This window comes from Eubalaena glacialis, chromosome 1 (assembly GCF_028564815.1).
Source record: "Eubalaena glacialis isolate mEubGla1 chromosome 1, mEubGla1.1.hap2.+ XY, whole genome shotgun sequence".
NCBI classification, from domain to species: domain Eukaryota; kingdom Metazoa; phylum Chordata; class Mammalia; order Artiodactyla; family Balaenidae; genus Eubalaena; species Eubalaena glacialis.
The window spans coordinates 183060546-183078718 of NC_083716.1; the positions used below are offsets into that span (position 1 = coordinate 183060546).

General features: G+C 53.4%; 2 protein-coding genes across 5 annotated transcripts; both read left to right on the forward strand.

Moving 5' to 3' along the window:
• The first annotated feature begins 836 nt into the window (after positions 1 to 836).
• On the forward strand, positions 837 to 18170 carry HOXD11 (homeobox D11). 4 transcript variants are annotated; one of them, XR_009700436.1, is made up of 4 exons: positions 837 to 902; positions 3168 to 4357; positions 5085 to 5540; positions 18135 to 18170. XR_009700436.1 is itself a non-coding variant. In XM_061185264.1 (3 exons), the coding sequence occupies exons 2-3, from the start codon at positions 3577 to 3579 to the stop codon at positions 5318 to 5320; spliced, it is 1017 nt and encodes a 338-aa protein (XP_061041247.1). In that variant the 5' UTR covers positions 837 to 902; positions 3168 to 3576; the 3' UTR covers positions 5321 to 5811. The 4 variants fall into 4 exon arrangements, 1 of the variants encoding a protein (XP_061041247.1); XR_009700434.1 differs by lacking the exon at positions 18135 to 18170 and adding an exon at positions 15157 to 15239; XR_009700435.1 differs by lacking the exon at positions 18135 to 18170 and adding an exon at positions 7573 to 7665.
• On the forward strand, positions 13040 to 16117 carry HOXD10 (homeobox D10). The gene is made up of 2 exons (XM_061185255.1): positions 13040 to 13814; positions 15157 to 16117. Exons 1-2 carry the CDS (start codon positions 13070 to 13072, stop codon positions 15432 to 15434), a joined length of 1023 nt encoding a protein of 340 aa, XP_061041238.1. The 5' UTR covers positions 13040 to 13069; the 3' UTR covers positions 15435 to 16117.
• Positions 18171 to 18173: the final 3 nt, after the last annotated feature.

Consider the following 18173-nt stretch of genomic DNA (forward strand, 5'->3'; position numbering starts at 1 on the left):
GGCAGGGATTTGGAACCACGATGAAATTTGAAAGAAATAAATACCCGAGAGAAATGCTGAAATCTAAGTGTTTAACATTCCCTCGCACAAAGACAAATGCGTCCTCCGAAATGCTGCAGTCCAGGCAGGCCTCTTGACCAAGGAAAAGGTTTTTAAATGAGAAAAAACGGCTTGGTCTGGCATTCAATCGGCTGCGAGCTCAGAGGGCCGACCAGGAGACGCTTTTAAGGCCTGGGGGCTCTCCCCACGGGAGGCGGGCTGGGGAGGCTTCCGGGAGGCGGGCGGGCGGAGGAGAAATCCAGAACCGTTGTAAATATTCATGTCTGTGGAGGTGGAGGGAGGGTGTGCCCCTTCATCCCGCCTCTCCCAGCTGCATCCACCCCCCGTTAGTGGGGAGGGGGGGCTCGGTGCCTGTCCGACCGTCCTTGGACAAAGGTAATCTCCCCACATTTTTGTTCTTCAGTCACTTGACTTAAGGAGCCCATTCCGAAGGCTCTGCAGGGAAGGGACTGGCTCTGGGTGCTTTCCCCGCGTTTCTCCTCTTCTTTCGTTTCCTAAAAGAGCATAAATAATTAAAGTTTGGCAGGGAGGAAAAGCTTTCTTGCAGAACTGTAGTGGCAATAAATGAAATGACTCAGAATCCCTTCCCCAGTCAGCTTTTACGAGAGCTGCCAGACAGTGTCTGTTCACGTTCTCCAGATACCAGGGGCGCCCTGACAAAGTTAAGGTCAAGTTAGTGTCTTATCTTGGGTGGCTCGAAATTACCGCATCGCGTCCGGGCGCTGCGCGGAAAGCTACCGCTCGCGGAGCTGCTGGCTGTGCCCGGAGGGGCCAGTGCGCTCCCTGCGCTTCGAGTGGGGCCGCGCAGGCAAAGACAAGGCCACAGCTCTGGGATCTTCACGGTAGGTTCTCGAGCGGGACGCGCGGGTCGGGAGGCTGCGGTTTTCCTTGGGTTTCGGGGAAAGGATGGAGGAAAAAGCTGGGGCCAAAGGGTGAAGCGGGCTGGGCCCAGAACGAAAGCCTTGGCTTGGGGGTGGGGGTGGGGGTGGGGGTCCGTGCTAACGCGCAAAGAGGGGCCAGCCGCCCCTTTCCCCTGTGCATCCGCACGCCGCTGCAGATGGCGCACCCTCCCCCGCCAAAGCACGGCTCCAGCCCGAGTGCCGTCGCCATGTCGTTGAACTTGAATGGTTCGTCCTCCCCCATTTCCCTCTTTAGCGGTCAGCAGGCTCCACTTTGGGGGCAGCGGGCTGCCTGCGCCCCACCCGTGCAGAGAGAAGGTACCAGAACCTTGCGCACTTGCAGACACGTAAAGACCCAGCCGGGGGCCCCTGCGGTCCCTGCCCTGGGTCCTGAGCAGCCCCTTGGCTAGTGTGCAGTGTCCGGGGAGCCATTTTAGGAGACAGATCCAGGGGCGTCGACTACGAGCCCGAAAGGGAGAGGCTTGGGCCGCGGATGGAGATGGGCAGGCAGATAAGTGTGCCGGCGGTCTGGGCTAAGGAGAAGGGGGCGAGCTGGAATCTGGGCGAGAGTGCCAGCTGCGTGGAAGGTGCACACAGGATGGGCAGTTCTTGAGGGGGGGCTTCTTGCCCTCCAGTCCCACCGACCTGTTTGCGCAGTGTTCTGAGGGAAGCTGAGATGGGAGGGGGGCGGAGGAGAGAGAGTGGGAGGGAGAATGGGAGGGAGGAGAAAAAAGAGGAAGGGGGGAACATTGGCCAGAAAATAGATATGAGCTCTGATCACCCGCCTTTTCTGTCTGTCGGCATGGTGGGCAGAGCTCACAGCACCGGCACTGCGGCGGCCGGGGCCAGGGTGGGAACCAGCTTCACAACCTGCACTGCCTGTCCTGGGCGTAGGGCTGAGGCCCAGGACCAGTGCTGCGATTGCCTGGCAGAGGAATCCTGGGGAGAGGGGCAAATTCCTGCCCTCGGTTCTGGGATTTGGGTTTGGGGAGCTTCTTTCTGAGAGACTGATTTTATCTTTGGAAAACGCTGGCTTTCCCGAGGCGGGAGCCCAGGCCTCGCCTGGACCCCCCAGGCTAAAAAAGAGGGACGCAGCCACCGCCGAGGAGAGTGAGGCCTTGGGGCGAGTGGATGGGGGGCCCTCAGAGCCAAGTGGAGAAGAGGGGCTTGAACAAGGAGGCAAGAGCTTCTGAGAGCCCGCCCCGCCCCCAGAGCTAACGGACCTCCGGGGGGCCCACAGTGACCGTGCAGGCTCTAGGGTGCCGCAGGAGCCTTGGAAAGACACAGCATGGTTGCGTAGGCCTTGGCGGGGCTCCGACGCCGAGAAGGGGCTGGATGTGAGGCTAGTTGGTCCCAGTCCAGGCCAGAAGGCAGAGAGGGTGAGGAGGGCGGAGGCACCGGCGTTTTGTCTCCGCTTGCGGGAAAGTGGGAAGCCAGGCACCCTGAGAGTAGGACTCCAGATCCTTTTGTTCACCAGACCCCCCAGCTTCTAGAGGGCCACGGGGTATCTTCGCTGGCTGAACTCCCTTCTTGCTTTAGCACTGGGAGAGAAAAGGCAGAGAGGTGACAGAGAGAGAGATAGAGGCGGTGACACATAGCTAGGGGAAAGGAGGAGAGGATCAGGGGACAGACTGAGACAGGAAAGGTGGGGAGTAATAAGAGGAAGGAAAAAGAAAAAAGGAAACGGGGAAGTGAGAGAAGAGAGGACAGGAGAGAAAAGTGAGAAGAATGAAGGGAGACAAGGAAGGAGAAAGAGAGACAGAAAGGAGAGAGGGCGACAGGGCCGAGGGGGCACCGAGGCCCTGGGCCGGGAGAGCTCCTGGTAGGGTTTTGGCGTGAGTTTTTTGAGGCTGGCATTCGCGCTCCCGGTCGTCCATGGAGAGAACCAAGTTACTCCGCGGCGTAGGCGCCGGGCAGAGAAATATGTAAATCAGGGCTCCTTGCGCCCCGAGAGAGGCGCAATTACGCCCCTTGAACAAGAAGCAACAAGCTCCCGGCGGGCAAACTGAAGACGGTGGCGGCGTCGCGGGGGAGGGAGCGGCTGCAGGAAGGGGTGTGGGGGGTGGGAAACTCACACCCTCACACCTCGTCCCCTGTGCCCGGAGCTGGGTCTCCCCCCTCAGCTCTCCGCTTCTTTCCCTTCCCCCTTCCTCCGCCTTCCTCCTCCTCCCTCCTCCTCCCTGCCGGCCTCGGTCCGCGTACTTAAAGGCGCGGGCGGGCGCGGGCGGGCGGCCCAGCCGGGCGGTGGCAGATGCACCCGGCAGTGGCAGCCGCCGGAGGCGCACAGGTGACCGGCCTGAGGCACAGCCTGATCAGGGGGTGCCCGGGGAGAGCTGGCTGGAGAGGGAGGCCGATCCGCCCCCAGCGCGCGCGCGTCTCGGCGCCAGGAACCGTCCCGGAGTGTGTTGGCGAGCACTGATATAGATATAAGGACATTTCTCTCCATGGCGTCACGTGACATAATTACCACCAGAATCAATCAAGATGAATAGCACGTCAGCTCCCGGTGGGGATTTTTGCTTAGTTGATCCTGGCCCAAGCCTCTTGTGCAATCGATGGCTCAGGTTGGCGGCGCGGGGAGCGGCCCGGGGCTCGCCGGCGCGCACGCCGCGGAGCCATGAACGACTTTGACGAGTGCGGCCCGAGCGCAGCCAGCATGTACTTGCCCGGCTGCGCCTACTATGTGGCCCCGTCGGACTTCGCCAGCAAGCCGTCGTTCCTGTCACAACCGTCGTCCTGCCAGATGACTTTCCCCTACTCTTCCAACCTGGCGCCGCACGTCCAGCCCGTGCGCGAAGTGGCCTTCCGCGACTACGGCCTGGAGCGCGCCAAGTGGCCATACCGCGGCGGCGGCGGAGGCGGTGCAGGGGGCGGCGGCGGCGGCGGCGGCGGCCCCGGCGGGGGCGGCAGCGGCGGCGCCGGTAGCTACGCTCCCTACTACGCTGCAGCGGCGGCGGCGGCGGCGGCGGCGGCGGCGGCGGCCGAGGAGGCGGCCATGCAGCGTGAGCTGCTCCCGCCCGCGGGCCGCCGTCCGGATGTGCTCTTCAAGGCGCCGGAGCCGGTGTGCGCCGCGCCCGGGCCGCCACACGGCCCCGCGGGCGCCGCCTCCAATTTCTACAGCGCCGTGGGCCGCAACGGCATCCTGCCGCAGGGCTTCGACCAGTTCTACGAGGCTGCACCCGGGCCCCCGTTCGCCGGACCGCAGCCCCCTCCGCCGCCCGCGCCGCCGCAGCCCGAGGGCGCCGCCGACAAGAGCAACCACAAGACGGCGGCCAGTGGCGGTGGAGGAAGTCCCTGCGCCAAGACGACCCCCGGCTCGGAGCCCAAGGGGGCGGCAGAGGGCGGCGACGGCGAGGTGCCCTCGGGGGAGGCGGGGGCTGAGAAGAGCGGCGGCGCAGGTAGGCACCGGACGTGGGGTGGGCGGCTGGTCTCGGGGGCCGCGGGCGCGGGGGGGCGGAGGGGCCTCCTTCTGCTTGCGCAGTTTTATGTGCTACTTTATAAGCGTTCGAAGGGGTTTATACATCCTATAAGATTTCCCGGGCCGTTGTAAAGCGTGTTTACGATAGGAAACCAATTTAGGTGGGCTTAAGGTAGACTTCGATGAGGACATTAATCGCTGCAGAGAGCTTTCCCCCAGTTTTGTGCGTGCGGTGAGGGGGGTTGGTCCTAGAGACCATGGAGGGAGGGAGGAGAGATTTCAAGCCAATTTGTGAGTGTGGACACTCGAGCCTCCTGCTTTTAAAGGGGTGGGGGGGGTTGGGTTGGGGAGAGTTTGATGCTTGAACTGGACTTTATCCAAGCCGCTGGCTGCCCGGCGCGCTCGTGTTTCTCTCCCTTCCGAGTCCAGCTCAGAGCCTGCCTCGCCCTCTGCTTCCCCACCTCGATGCCAGGTCGTGTGTGTGTGTGTGTGCGCACGTGTGTGTGTCTGGGCGTGAACACACGTCCACGCCCGCACTCTCCTGTGAACGCCCATATATCATCCCCCACGACGCAGGCAGGGCCTTTCAGCGGCAGCAGGAGACGTCCCCAACGGGCCGAGGCCTGGCCCTCGCGCGGGCCTGGGCGGGCAGCCGGGGGGTGGGCAGGCAGTGGCCTCTCTCACCTCTTGGTCTTTTTGCCTTGCAGTGGCTCCCCAGCGATCCCGAAAAAAGCGCTGTCCCTACACCAAGTATCAGATCCGCGAACTGGAACGGGAGTTTTTCTTTAACGTGTACATAAACAAAGAGAAAAGACTCCAACTTTCTCGGATGCTCAACCTCACTGACCGGCAAGTCAAAATCTGGTTCCAGAATCGCAGAATGAAAGAAAAGAAATTGAACAGAGACCGTCTGCAGTATTTCACTGGAAACCCCTTATTTTGAGAGCTCCAGGAAGCACCCCTCTCCCCTGAGCCCCACTCACCCACTCTCCTCCCCACCAGCCTGCCCTGGGCAGGCCCAATGTCCTTGGGTTTAATGACGCCTCTTCTCTGTGGAGCGCCACGATTCCTTCCCACGGTCAACTCGGGACCTCCCAGCGACCACTGCAGCCTGCGGACGAGGTCGGGGACTTGGCCGAACGGATCCTAATAAGGGGAAAATGGTAAATGCAAACGTCCCTTTACAATTTTACCGCCAATGCGCTGTTGTTCTCCCTCCCTCTCTCTGAGCTCCCGTGGGCACGCTGTGGGATCTGTAGAGAGTTAGGCCGAGGGGCTGGAAGGCGCTTGTTTTTGTTCTGAGTTTAAGGGACCGCATCCCTTCCCCTTGGTGAATGCAGATTATTTAAACTCTGGGGAATGTACCTTTGGTCTGTCGTATCAAGGCATGGGTCACTGTCTTTTGTGTGAATAAATGGTTTCTAGTAAAATGGAGGTTACAGCTTCAATACACTGTATGAATTTTCCTCTTTGAAGAAGTTTAGTGTCTGATTAGGATATTTTAGTGGCCAGAACCTTCTCTTCCAAGCAACTGAAAATCAAGTGAAATGCTTTTTAATCCCGCTAAAATAAGAGTCGTTCCCTCCCATCCTTTCTAGGCTGCACTGGCATTAAAAATCACTTTAAGGATGAATCTCTGAATTGAAGATGTGAGCCAGCCATACTGGTGCTGCCTTCTCCAGGCCATGAGGTTGGGGCAGCAGGAACCTAAGAAACAAATCTCCTTGCCCACCCCACCCCCAGTGTAGTAAACTTGGAATTCCTGAAAAAACAAAAGAAACTTAAAAAAAAAAAAAACCTGCTTAGGAGACCAAATTCACTCTTAACAAGCTGTCAAGGAGGCAGGGTCCCTTAAAAGAAGAAATTAAAACTAGAACCTCTCATTGGAAAAAAAGAAACTAGTTTGCTAAAGGGAAGGTATCAGTGGGTGGAGAGGGCCTGGGTCCTTGTTGGTGTCACAGGGGCTTGGAGCAGAGAAGGTAACCCCTCCTCCCTGGAAATAGGGCCCAGGGCTCCAGACCCACTTCTCACCACATTTACTGCTTCAAGGTAAAGAATGTGGTAGGGGCTGCACTGCACTTTATGTTGCAGGGCCAGGCCAGGCTGTTTACAAAACCTTGAACTGTCTAGACAACACCATAAAAGCTAAAGTTCTAAACAGCTTAATTGGGTTATATTATACACCTTCTGGTGGGCCCAAAGGAGATTTCCGCAATGTGCAATAAACGGGAAGAGTGAGAAGAGCTGCTCTTTCTCTGAAAAGAATAAAGTGAGTCTTATGACTCGTAACCTCTCGTAAGCTCAAAGTCAAAAAATAAATCCATAAGAGGCACAGCACCCCATGCATCTTCCAAGGGGGCATGCATTTCCAAATGCACAATTTTTTTGATTACCAAAGCTTTTGGGGGGAAGGAAAAACATAAGTGCATAAGTGTATGCCTTTGAACTTCCAAAATGTCAAGGTCATCACCTTTAACCTTTCTGAATAATTAGGTGCCTTAAGGTTCTTCTGTGATATTCAACTGCCACCCACTCTCATGCACACATGCTCACACACATCCAGACCCACACACATGTTTATGACCACACAGAATCATATCGGGGGCTCACCATAAATCTAAGCCAATTCCTGATTTCAGGATCAATAACCTTAATTTCCCTTCAAACATTTGTGTAATTCAATAGCAATTGACTGCTTTTAAAAATACTGGTTATATTAAAATGTCTACCAGCATGCTTTTAATACAGCTAGGAAATGCTGGGATTGTTTTTTTTTTTGTGGGGGGAGTCATATATAGCAGTCCTTTAGCGCTAATGAAGAACCGAGGTTTTAAAAACAGGTATTTGAAAAAGGAAGGTATTACAGACTTAACTTCGTTATATTTGAAAAAATTTGTCACCCTATCAAATAAATTATTGCACTTCCTATGATATGGAACAAAAGAAAATATATTTATACTGTTTCCAAAAATGTCTCTCAATCTTTGGTTAAAGATGCAATAGAAACAAAGCCTACAGTGGAATAACTTCGTTCAGAAGGGGATTCCTTTGTTTGGAATTATAGGCATCCGTTACAATGTCAGTGCCCTAGTAATGTGATCGTTCCAGGAGATTTAAACTGGTTTATTTCTTTCTCTCTCCATCTATCTCTCGCTCTCGCTTTCTCTCTCTCTTTTAAACTGCATCTAAATGTAGCAAGCTTGTATGTCCACCACCGTAGGAGAGCCGAACCTAGAGATACCATTTCGCGTTTGCCTGGCATTGGAGAGCCACACGGGGGCGTGCTCACGTTCCAGAAGCCGCATTTGTCGGAGAGGCAGCGGTACCATATCTTTCCAATACTGGATTCTAATACTGGATTCTAATAGCGGTTAGAAATCGCTGAGGTGTTTGATGTTTGTTTATTCTAAGCAGCCATGAGGTTGGGAAGTTGTATAAAGACAGAGGAACGGGAGCAGATTCCTGAAACAAGAGATCACCTAATCGTTGTCTTCTTAAAGATAAAGCTGTTGCAAAGAATACCTCGGTATAACCTGGTGGTGTCGAGGAGAGGTTTTTAAAAGACAAATATGTGCATTTCAAAATAGGTCATGCCACTGCGAGTTAATTAAATTACGGAAATCAGTTTTCTTGGTGGTTTGAGTGTGGAGAGCCATAGGAAGGTAGAACCACCCCTGCCCAAAACCGCGTCCGCCTTGCACGCTCTCCGACCGCCTGGGGTGATTAAAAGGCTTTTGTTTAAGACAGATCAGGGAGCCGGCAACTTAGCTGAGTGTGGTCTCAGAAATGAGACGCGTGGGGACCTAGCGGGTCGTTCTGCGCGAGGGATCCCCCCGCCCCCGGTCGTGCCTGGCGCTCGGGGCTACCGGTAGCACCGGGAGGCGCAGGCAGGACTGAGTTGGGGCGCCCGGGCCAGATTGGGCTAATGTGGCTGCGCGGAGCGTCAGGCAGTCCGGGAAACGTTTAAACTTCAAGGCGTCGTGGAATGGGGAATGCATTTGAAGCAAACGGGCTTTGCTTTTGACAGAACCCTGGCCAGCCTTCCAAGCCGTCTGCTGGCCTTGAGCGCCGAGTTTGATTTTGGCACAAGCTCTTGGAAGCAGTTTTCTCACTGCGTGCCCTCCTCGACCCCACTCCCACCCTGAAAAGCCCCTGACATTGCGGAGGGCCTGTGCCACCATCCGCCGTCCAAAAGGGAAGTTCCAAAATGAAGGGTGGAAGTTCCAAAATGAAGGGTGGCAGTTCCTTCTTTCCCGAAGTTCATTGTAAGTACATGCAACCTCGGAATTAGTGAGGACCTCCTCAGCCCCGCTGTCTCTACTCCCTCCCTCCAGGCCCTGGACCGAAGACTCTGGGTCCACCCCTGGGAGTTGGCATCTGCTTCAGTGGAGGCTGGGGGCCATGAGTCTCCCCACCCTATGGGAGGCGCCAGCCAGAGGCATTGATGTTCCCCACGCATACCCTGGCTCCTGCCTGTCTGACCGTGGGCCCAGCTTAGCTATTGTGAATCGACATTTCCGGGAGCCTAACCCAGGCCTCAGTCCAAGTGGGGTGAGAGCCCCCCTCCCCAAATGTCATTGCGTTCCTCTTTAGGCAGCTCTAGTGGGGGCGCTTGTGGCCTTTCAGGGACCCTTGGCTTTGGCTGGCAGCCTCCCCCAGATCACGGATGCTTAGCAATCTGCAGTTCCTTTCCTCTCAGCAGCGCCCAAATTGAGCCTGAAAAAGGTCAGGGAATTGGATCAGGACTTCTGGGGGCTGCAGACCTGACCCCTCTTGATCATTCGCAGTGTGTGGGGCTCATAGAGCATGGCCACATGTCTTGAGTCGCTGAGGTCTCAGATCCTGAAGTGGAGGGAAATTGGGAGAAGTAGTCTTTTGTGTCTGCAAAGGGAAGAGGTTCCTAGACTGCCGGTCCTTTTGCATGTCTCCTTAGACCCCTCTTTGCATTGGTGGTGGCTTCTCTAGCCTCCCCAGTTGCCCCCTTGACTTCTTTTCACATTGGCTGGGAGATGCACGGTGCAATCCGGAAGGGTGCTCTGAGGAAGCAGCTTTTAAAATTTGTGCCCATCCACTCTGCCCCCCAAAAGTGGCACAGCCCTGAGAGGCCACTCAGGGCCCAAATTCAGGGTGAACCTAGCCCCAGGTCCACTCAGGCCCAGGGCCGCTGCTCTTCTTCCCGGTGACAGGAGAGCAGAGATGCAAGCCATTTCTTGATTACAAATGCTAATTTCTTGCTAAAGCGACCCTTTTAATTTTTCTCTGGAAAGAACTGTGCCAGGGAGAAGGATGTCTTGGTACAATTGTGGATATTCATCTCCTTTATTGTGCAATATTGATTTATTATTAATGGTAACTGCTCTAACTGATCTAAAGATGATCGAAAACAGCAGCTATGCAGCTGCATTAAATACTTGTAAGCAAAATAAAGCCTGGCCTTGAAAGCCTTGCCTTTTCATTCCATTTGCTTTATCTTAGCCTTAGAGTCTTAGGCAAACTTTCCATCCTCCCAGGCTCAGATCATTATCTTGTATTATTTCTATTTTGCTTGATTTTTATAATAAAATCTCTCTGAAATATTGGCAGTCTCTGGCCTCAAGGAGCTGGTCTGAAGACAGAAATTTGAAAAAGAATAAAAGAGAATTTTGTAATAATAGATCCAAAATTATATCTGATACACATTTTTTCCCCTGTGAGTGAAGAAGACCTATTTAAAACCAAATCCAATGTGGGAGTGACTTTTGAGCTTGAAGGCACAGGGAGCTGAAACAAAGTCCCCCCAAATTCGGAAGGCAGATCCTGCCTGTCCTGGCTCATGGCAGACCTACCCGTTCGGTGAGGAATCGCTGGTTTTTAGCTTGGATGTTTTATTCATGTATAAATAAAGATTATGAAAGGGCATTTGATGGGCATAAAATTCTCCATTAGATTGAACACTCTTGCCTCTCTTGTGGGATAGAGAGAATTGGACAACGGATTCCCAGCAGCTCCCTTGGCCGACAAGCAAAGGGAGGACAGTGCTGGAGCGCCAGGCTGGCGTCAGGACGCCTGCCACGAGCGTGTGCAGTGGGCACTTTGTCCAGCCTTGGGCACGCTTAGCTGTGGCTGAGATCATGATCTCCGTCTTGAGAGAAAGCAAATTTCAGGGTGCTGGTCAGTGGCTGTTAGCTTTGAATAGGACCTTAGCAGACTAGAGTCAAAAGTTGGGTTTTTTCCCTGCCTTCCTCACTCCCCCACCCCCAAGCTTAAAAACAGCCACCCCTGCCGAAGGTAATGTTTAAACCTCCACTTCTTCGGCGGCATCCCGCTGCCAGAGCAGTTAAAGGCGCCAGGCTTTTAACCTGACAATGATGTTGTATTTGAACAGCTGCGTAAAGGTTTAAAAGGTCTGTCTCACTGCCACTGCGGAGTTTTTTAAAAGGGGTTATTGTTTGGGCGAGGGCACTGTGAGGGGACAGCCGAAGCGGTCCCAAGGATGAAAATAATGTCCAACGACTGTTTCCACCAGGCCAGGGGAGATTCCTTTTGGGGAGGGGTGGACAAAGGGTTTGTTGGAAAAGGTTTTTGTGAAGGAGCGAGCGGGCTATTATGTCCCCCAGCAGGCTGAGCATCAGGCTCCAAAAAAAAAAAAAAAAAAAAAGTTCTGCTGAGGCAGAAACCCAATTTGCGCACAAGTTCAGTCTCTGGGCCTGAAATCCAAGGCCAGCCCATGACAGGACTAGTGTGGGGAGAAGAAAACACGGATGCCTTCCTGGGCAGAGAACTGGTTTACGATCAGAGTTTCCGGGGCCCTTTTCCTCTCTCGGATGCAGGAAAGGGGACCCGGGAAGCCGGATCGGCTCCAGCGCCCTAGCTGGGGTCCCTCGTCCAGGGCAAACCTTTGGAAATCAAGGTTAAAGCTCCCTGCTGCTGCCCGGAGGCCACGGCTTCCGAAGGACTGCTCACCGCCTGCAACCAGAGAACAAGGGAGGAAGTTGTTGAAGAAGTTTCTCATAAAACTCTGAGTTTCCATGGTGGTGCTGGTGGTTGTTCTTTTAATGAGGTTGACCACAACCCCAGACTAAATCCTCTTTATAGAACTTTCCCTCACCAAAGGAAACAGAGGACTGAGGTTCCCTCACCTCCTTTTTCCCTCCCTTCCCTTACCCAAGCAGAATCGAATCATGTCAAATACTTTTAGGAATTGTCCCAAACTATAAAACTCAACTGACAAAAGTATAGCTTTTAATATTTGACAATTTGTGTTAAAACAAAAATTGACCTTCTTGGTTAGCAGCGAAGGGGAAAAATCAATAGTATAATTTTCAATAATTCATAAAGCAAATGCCATTATGCTAAATCTTAACTATTAATCTTATTCTTTACAAAGTCTCAATTGATTTGTTAATAAAATATCTTCCCGTGTGTGGCAACAGCGGGTATAACTCTTTAAAAACCTTCAGAAGCCAGAAAATTACCAAGTAGCCCAAGAATGTAGATGAGAATTTTATTGATCACCCTGATTCTTCTTAATATGTATTAATAAATTCCACAACCTTTTGCACCTTGCACTTGTCAGAAACCAGCGCTTTTACAAAATCCATAAAAGGAAAACATTTTTTCTGTGCAGAAGAACCAAATGACACCTTTGCGTCTCTCTCCTGCTTGGCCCAGTCAGTTTTCTAAAACTTCTGGAGTCTGAGGGCGAGAGTTTCCTCCTTTCCTAGAAAACATTCTTTTCTCTCTTCCTTCCTCTTTGCCCTCTACTATCAGGGCGTGTGGGGAGGGAATCCTCGGTTTATTTGGTTTAGTTCTTCCGCTGGGAACCCGGTGGATGCTTTCGCGGATAGCGAACTGCTGGCGAGGGATTGTCTCCGGGCTGAAAGCTCCCAGCGGCCCGACCCGCGGAGATTGGGGTGTGGTTCCACGGAGAGCCGAAGGCTCGGGTAGCCCACCGGGGCGCGGAGGCGCTGGGAGCTGGGGCGGGCGGGCCGAGTCAGAGGACAGCGCCGGGGCCGGGCCGGTCCTCGGGGCTCCGCGGGGCCGGCCAGCTGCGTGGCCTCTCGGCCCTCGCGGCCGTTCTCGCCTCCGCTCCCCAGGATATCTTGGCCGCGTCTCCGCACCAGAGCTCTTTCCTGTGGACCCTTGGGGTGGTATGTCTCAGAGCCTAGGGAATCCAACTCACCTTCCCAGGCTGCCTGGGACAAAATGAACCAGGCTGGGCCCCCAACCCCGCCCTCGACCCGGCCCTCTTGGGCGCCTTCTGCCTGGGCGTGTGCGGACAATGCTTCTGTGTGCTGGCGCCACGGCGCCCCGGCTTCCCTCCCCGCGTGTGTCCTCCCGGAGACCCCTCGGGCCGAGACTTTCCTTCCGCCTGCGGGGCCCAGCGGCTGGAGTCGGGGACGCGAGTGGGGCGGGCGGGCCGAGCGAGCCCCGGGAGGCTGGCGGACGGCGGAGAGTGCTGGGCCGGTTGTCTCCAGCGCGCACTATCGCGGGCGCGTAGTAGATGTCGCTGTTGTCCGTGCTTACGCGGCCGGCTGGCCGGCCTCTGGAGCACGTGACCTGCGAGGAGGCTGCGGCTCAAGGCCATTTTCAAATCTCATTGGCTTGGTTGTCATGTGGTCGGCAGAGGCATCCACAATTACACGGGGAATGTTTTCCTAGAGATGTCAGCCTACAAAGGACACAATCTCTCTTCTTCAAATTCCTCCCCAAAATGTCCTTTCCCAACAGCTCTCCTGCTGCTAATACTTTTTTAGTAGATTCCTTGATCAGTGCCTGCAGGAGTGACAGTTTTTATTCGAGCAGCGCCAGCATGTACATGCCACCACCTAGTGCAGACATGGGGACCTATGGAATGCAAACCTGTGGACTACTCCCGTCTCTGGCCAAAAGAGAAGTGAACCACCAAAATATGGGTATGAATGTGCATCCTTATATACCTCAAGTAGACAGTTGGACAGACCCGAACAGATCTTGTCGAATAGAGCAACCTGTTACACAGCAAGTCCCTACTTGCTCCTTCACCACCAACATTAAGGAAGAATCCAATTGCTGCATGTATTCTGATAAGCGCAACAAACTCATTTCTGCTGAGGTCCCTTCGTACCAGAGGCTGGTCCCTGAGTCCTGTCCCGTTGAGAACCCTGAGGTTCCTGTCCCTGGATATTTTAGACTGAGTCAGACCTACGCCACCGGGAAAACCCAAGAGTACAATAACAGCCCCGAAGGCAGCTCCACAGTCATGCTCCAGCTCAACCCTCGCGGCGCGGCCAAGCCGCAGCTCTCGGCCGCCCAGCTGCAGATGGAAAAGAAGATGAACGAGCCTGCAAGTGGCCAGGAGCCCGCCAAAGTCTCCCAGGTGGAGAGCCCCGAGGCCAAGGGCGGCCTTCCAGAAGAGAGGAGCTGCCTGACTGAGGTCTCCGTGTCCAGTCCCGAAGTACAGGAGAAGGAAAGCAAAGGTCGGTATGAGCAGAGTTGCCACCCCAGCGGGGCGCGCAGCCCGGGAACCCGGCAGAGAGAGGGAACGCCTGGGTGCCCAGTGCCGAACCCGGCAGCCTGGGGCCCCGACTGGCAAGTGCCACTCCTCCCCGCTCTTGGAGGGGCAATCTTAGTCCCGAGATGGTTTCTGCTTTTCCCGCGCTGCCCTCGCCCTCCTGGCTACTCCTGGCCCCGCGCTGATGGCGCCCCGGCAGAGGAAGGGCTTGCTGGGTTTATTTTTCCTGCGCTAGACCTGAAATGCAACAAAAGAGCGCAAATGAGACCTGCGGCTGGTAAACACGGCCCCAGAACCTCCTTTCTCCAGCTCAGATTTGTAGTCCCAGCCCTGCCTTTCACCCAATGATGATTTTAAGGTGGTCCAAGGCACCGTGTTCGTGTTCAAGTGTATGCACCCCTCATCCTGCGAGCTTGGGGGCGGCAAGGGGAATGAGATGGCTGGACCGGTTGGTGCTTGGGCCGAAGAACAGGGCTCCTTGCCTCTGCGGAGCTAGGTAACCTTGGCTTTGTCTGGGGAAAGTGCCGAAAGCTTTGCAATCCATTTGCAAAGGGGGCAAAGGCAGAAGGGGGAGAGAATGGAATGTGTGTGGCCCACCCAGCAGGGCCAGCCTTAGGGCTGGGCAGGGCAAAGAGCCAGGGGCTCTGGCTTTTCTGCCCCTGATCCTCTCCCCCAGCGCTCAGAGTTGGGCCACAGCAAGGAGCTACATTTCTGGGAGAATGTTTTTGTGTGGGGGCAAGAAGGCATAAGAATTCAGGAAATTCTTGGGCACACAACGATGCCCAAGCAGGGCGGAGAAGTTGTACTCGGTTATCTTTTGAAAGAGAATTGGCACCTATAAACCTGGCTGTGCGGGGCTCCCTGCCTGCCTAGGAGAAGTGGGAACGAAGTGGCAGACTTGGGGATCTGAGGAAGCAGTGGGGTTTGTAGGCTTGTCAGGTTGTGGCTTGCTTCTTCCACTCTAGCCCTGTTGTAAGATGATCACTTAGAATGTTGCTGGTGAGATCCTGAAAGTTTACTATTGTACTAATATTTTGTGCAGGTCAGAAAGTAGAGAGAGAGAGAGAGAGAGAGAACGCTGACCCAGAGGGCGAGAGTACCCACCCATCGTGTCATTTGGGGTATTTTAACTAATCTGGCATCATTTATAAATCCCTTCCAGGGCCCACCTCGTGTGAGTAATGTGTAATACCAGCATTTCCCAAAGGGCCTGGCTGCCAGAGGGGTCATGGCCAAGGGTACATTTGAACAGACTGAGAGAAAAAAAAATTCTTGATTTTTTTTCTTTCTCCCTTTAATTTTGTTAGAGGAAATCAAGTCTGATACTCCAACCAGCAATTGGCTCACTGCAAAGAGTGGCAGAAAGAAGAGGTGCCCTTACACTAAGCACCAAACGCTGGAATTAGAAAAAGAGTTCTTGTTCAATATGTACCTCACCCGCGAGCGCCGCCTAGAGATCAGTAAGAGCGTTAACCTCACCGACAGGCAGGTCAAGATTTGGTTTCAAAACCGCCGAATGAAACTCAAGAAGATGAGCCGAGAGAACCGGATCCGAGAACTGACCGCCAACCTCACCTTCTCTTAGGTCCGAGGCCCGTCAGAGGCCAGGATCGGAGAGGGGGCACCGACTTCCAGGGCCGATTGCTCGAGGATTGGGAAGGCGGAAACAAAACCTTCATTGCTCTCTGTTTTTTGATTTGTTTTTTTGTTTTTGTTTTTGTTTTTCCTGCTAGAATGTGACTTTGGGGTCATTCTGTTCATGCTGCAAGTGATCTGTAATCCCTATGAGTGTATATATATATTAAAAAACTAGCACATGTAATTTATTATTTTTTTCATCGAAATGCAGGGTAACTATTACTGCGAATTTTCATTTGGGTCTTAACTTATTGGAACTGTAGAGCATCCATCAATCCACTCGTCCATCCAGCAATGTGACTTTTTCATGTTTTTCCTAACACAAAAGGTCTGTGTGTGTGGTTAGTCCATGAGCTCATGGCGTTTTGAGTACATCCAGTACTTAAAAGTACTTTTACATATATATTTAAAAAAGATTAAGAAAACCCACAAGCTTTGGGGGGAGGGACTTAAAAAGCACATTACAATGTATCTTTTTGCAAATGAGTTTAGCAATTGTCCTTGGTGAGATGGAATATTGAGACTTTGCCTTGTAGCCTTTCCCTTGTGGTGCATCTATGGTTTGGTAGAAGTACAACAGCAACCTGTCCTTTCTGTGCATGTTCTGGTCGCATGTATAATGCAATAAACTCTGGAAACAAGTGTACTCCCTCTGCTTTCTGAAATGGAAATATGTTATGGTGGAAATGAAAGACTTTGGTGAGATTGTCTTCCTGTTAAACTGCTTGTTTGGGGCAGTTGTCGGGGTGGTAGAGAGCAGGGGAGGGGAAAGGGGAGAGAAAAGCTGAAGGGGGTCTTTGGTGCTGAAATTTGGCAGTGGTCAGGGGAGTGATAATCCAAACTGTATGTGCTGTTTTCCTAGTTGGGAAGAAGGAGGGTCCTCTCTCCCCCTCCCCCCATGATAGTAACATAATTGATTTGTCAGTGGGTGTGAGCTTCCCCTCTAGTCTCAGCCTGGTAAGTAAGCCTGTGCCCAAACCGCATTTTCCTCCCAGCTCCCCACTTGTGTGTCTTCCTCTCTTTGGTTTTGGTTGTGTTATTTTTAATGCTTTCAGTGGAGTCTTGGAGATTTCTGGCTGGTGTGCCATCATCAGGGGCTGGGTTGAAATCAGTCTTGCCCACCTGGAAGCCGCCAGGCCTCCATTACAGGAGCAAGGACAAGCAGCAACTTAGCATTGCATCGGATCCAATTTGGCCCCCATTTCCCTCTCCCCCACCCCCATCCCCATTCCCCATCCCCATTCCCCATCCCCATCCCAAGCGCAAGACAGCCAGGCCAAAGTGAAGTCGAGGATGGGTGAGTTTTCCCATCCCACGTTGCCCTGGTTTCCTTGTGGAAGGATTTTATGCTCAGTCATTACCTTTTAGTGGCCTACATGAAAAAATTTTTTAAAGGAAGAAAAGGTTTTCCCCAGTTAATCCTCCCTCTATTTAATTACAAAATGCTGGTTGGAGCCATTGTATCTGGGAGGCAGGAAAATATACGAAGGGTGACCGAAAGAGAATTTACAGATGAACATGACTTCCCATGAAGTCGAATGTTCCAGCTACCACCATGACCCAGAAAACTCCAGCCAGCTTTCACGTGTGTGTGTGTATAGATAGATAGATAGATAGATTGCAGGATCCTCAGCCCAAGAGGGTCCAGACCTTAGTCTGGCCAGGGAGAAGAGAGGAGAGGCCTTGGGGGGATGAGCTGACAGAGAATTCGTTACCCCATGTTGTACTGTGGTTTCAGAGGGTCTCCAGTAGATTCAAGCAGCTTCACAAAACACGTCCTTTTCATTTGTCCCCTTTTTTAGGGGGTCTGAGCCTTAAAACCGTCATCCAAGGAGTCTTTGGGAGACTCAGTATTTATTCAGAGTTTTAAACTTCCTCCCGAAAACGAAGAGTCTTTCCCAGTTCCAAGACAGAACACTTTAGGGGAGCCATTTCCTAGGGTGGAAGAGGGACGGCTGCGCATCAGTGCCAAGTTGAGAACACTGGAATAGATTTGCCCAGACCTCCATTGGTTGGGCAGAAGAGGAGGGTAATTTTAGCTTCTCAGTTTACCCCCTGCGATGTGGGGAGCGCCATTCATTGTTGACAGGGGGCCATGTCTCGGAGGAAAACCCGTGCTACAGGCAAAGGCAGCTCCTCTGGAATAAAATCAGAAAGCCATTGGCAAAGGCAATCGATTAGGCCAGAAGTAGCCATTTCCCCCTTCCTTTCCGGGGCTCGAGGTGGGCTGGGAGCCCTCCAAGGGTGCGCTGGGCAACTTGTAGAGCGAGGAATATATCCTCCACCGCCGGCGCCCCGGCTGCTTTTGTCTCGGCTCCCAGCCGGGCTTCCGAGGCTCTGTACCATGGATTTGGGAGTGACAATGGGCATTTCCCTCAGATTCAAGGCTGCCCAGCCTTACCTTTGGAGGCTTTAAAAAAGAAAGAAAGAAAGAAAGAACAGAATTCCTAAGAGAGTAACCCAAGGACCAAGCCATTTAAAAGACATATCCGGAATCCACTCAGAGGCCTTTAAGTGGGAACCATGGGAAGCGGCCTGGCCCAGGGAGACGCTGGCGTCTTTGAGGCGAGTCGGGGGGCGGGGGCAGCGGGTGGGAGCGGGCCTGCACTACAATCTGGGTTCTGCCCTTTGGCGTGTTCTCTTCCAGGACCTTTCCAGAAGTCCCGAAGAAGACAAGGCACCCTGG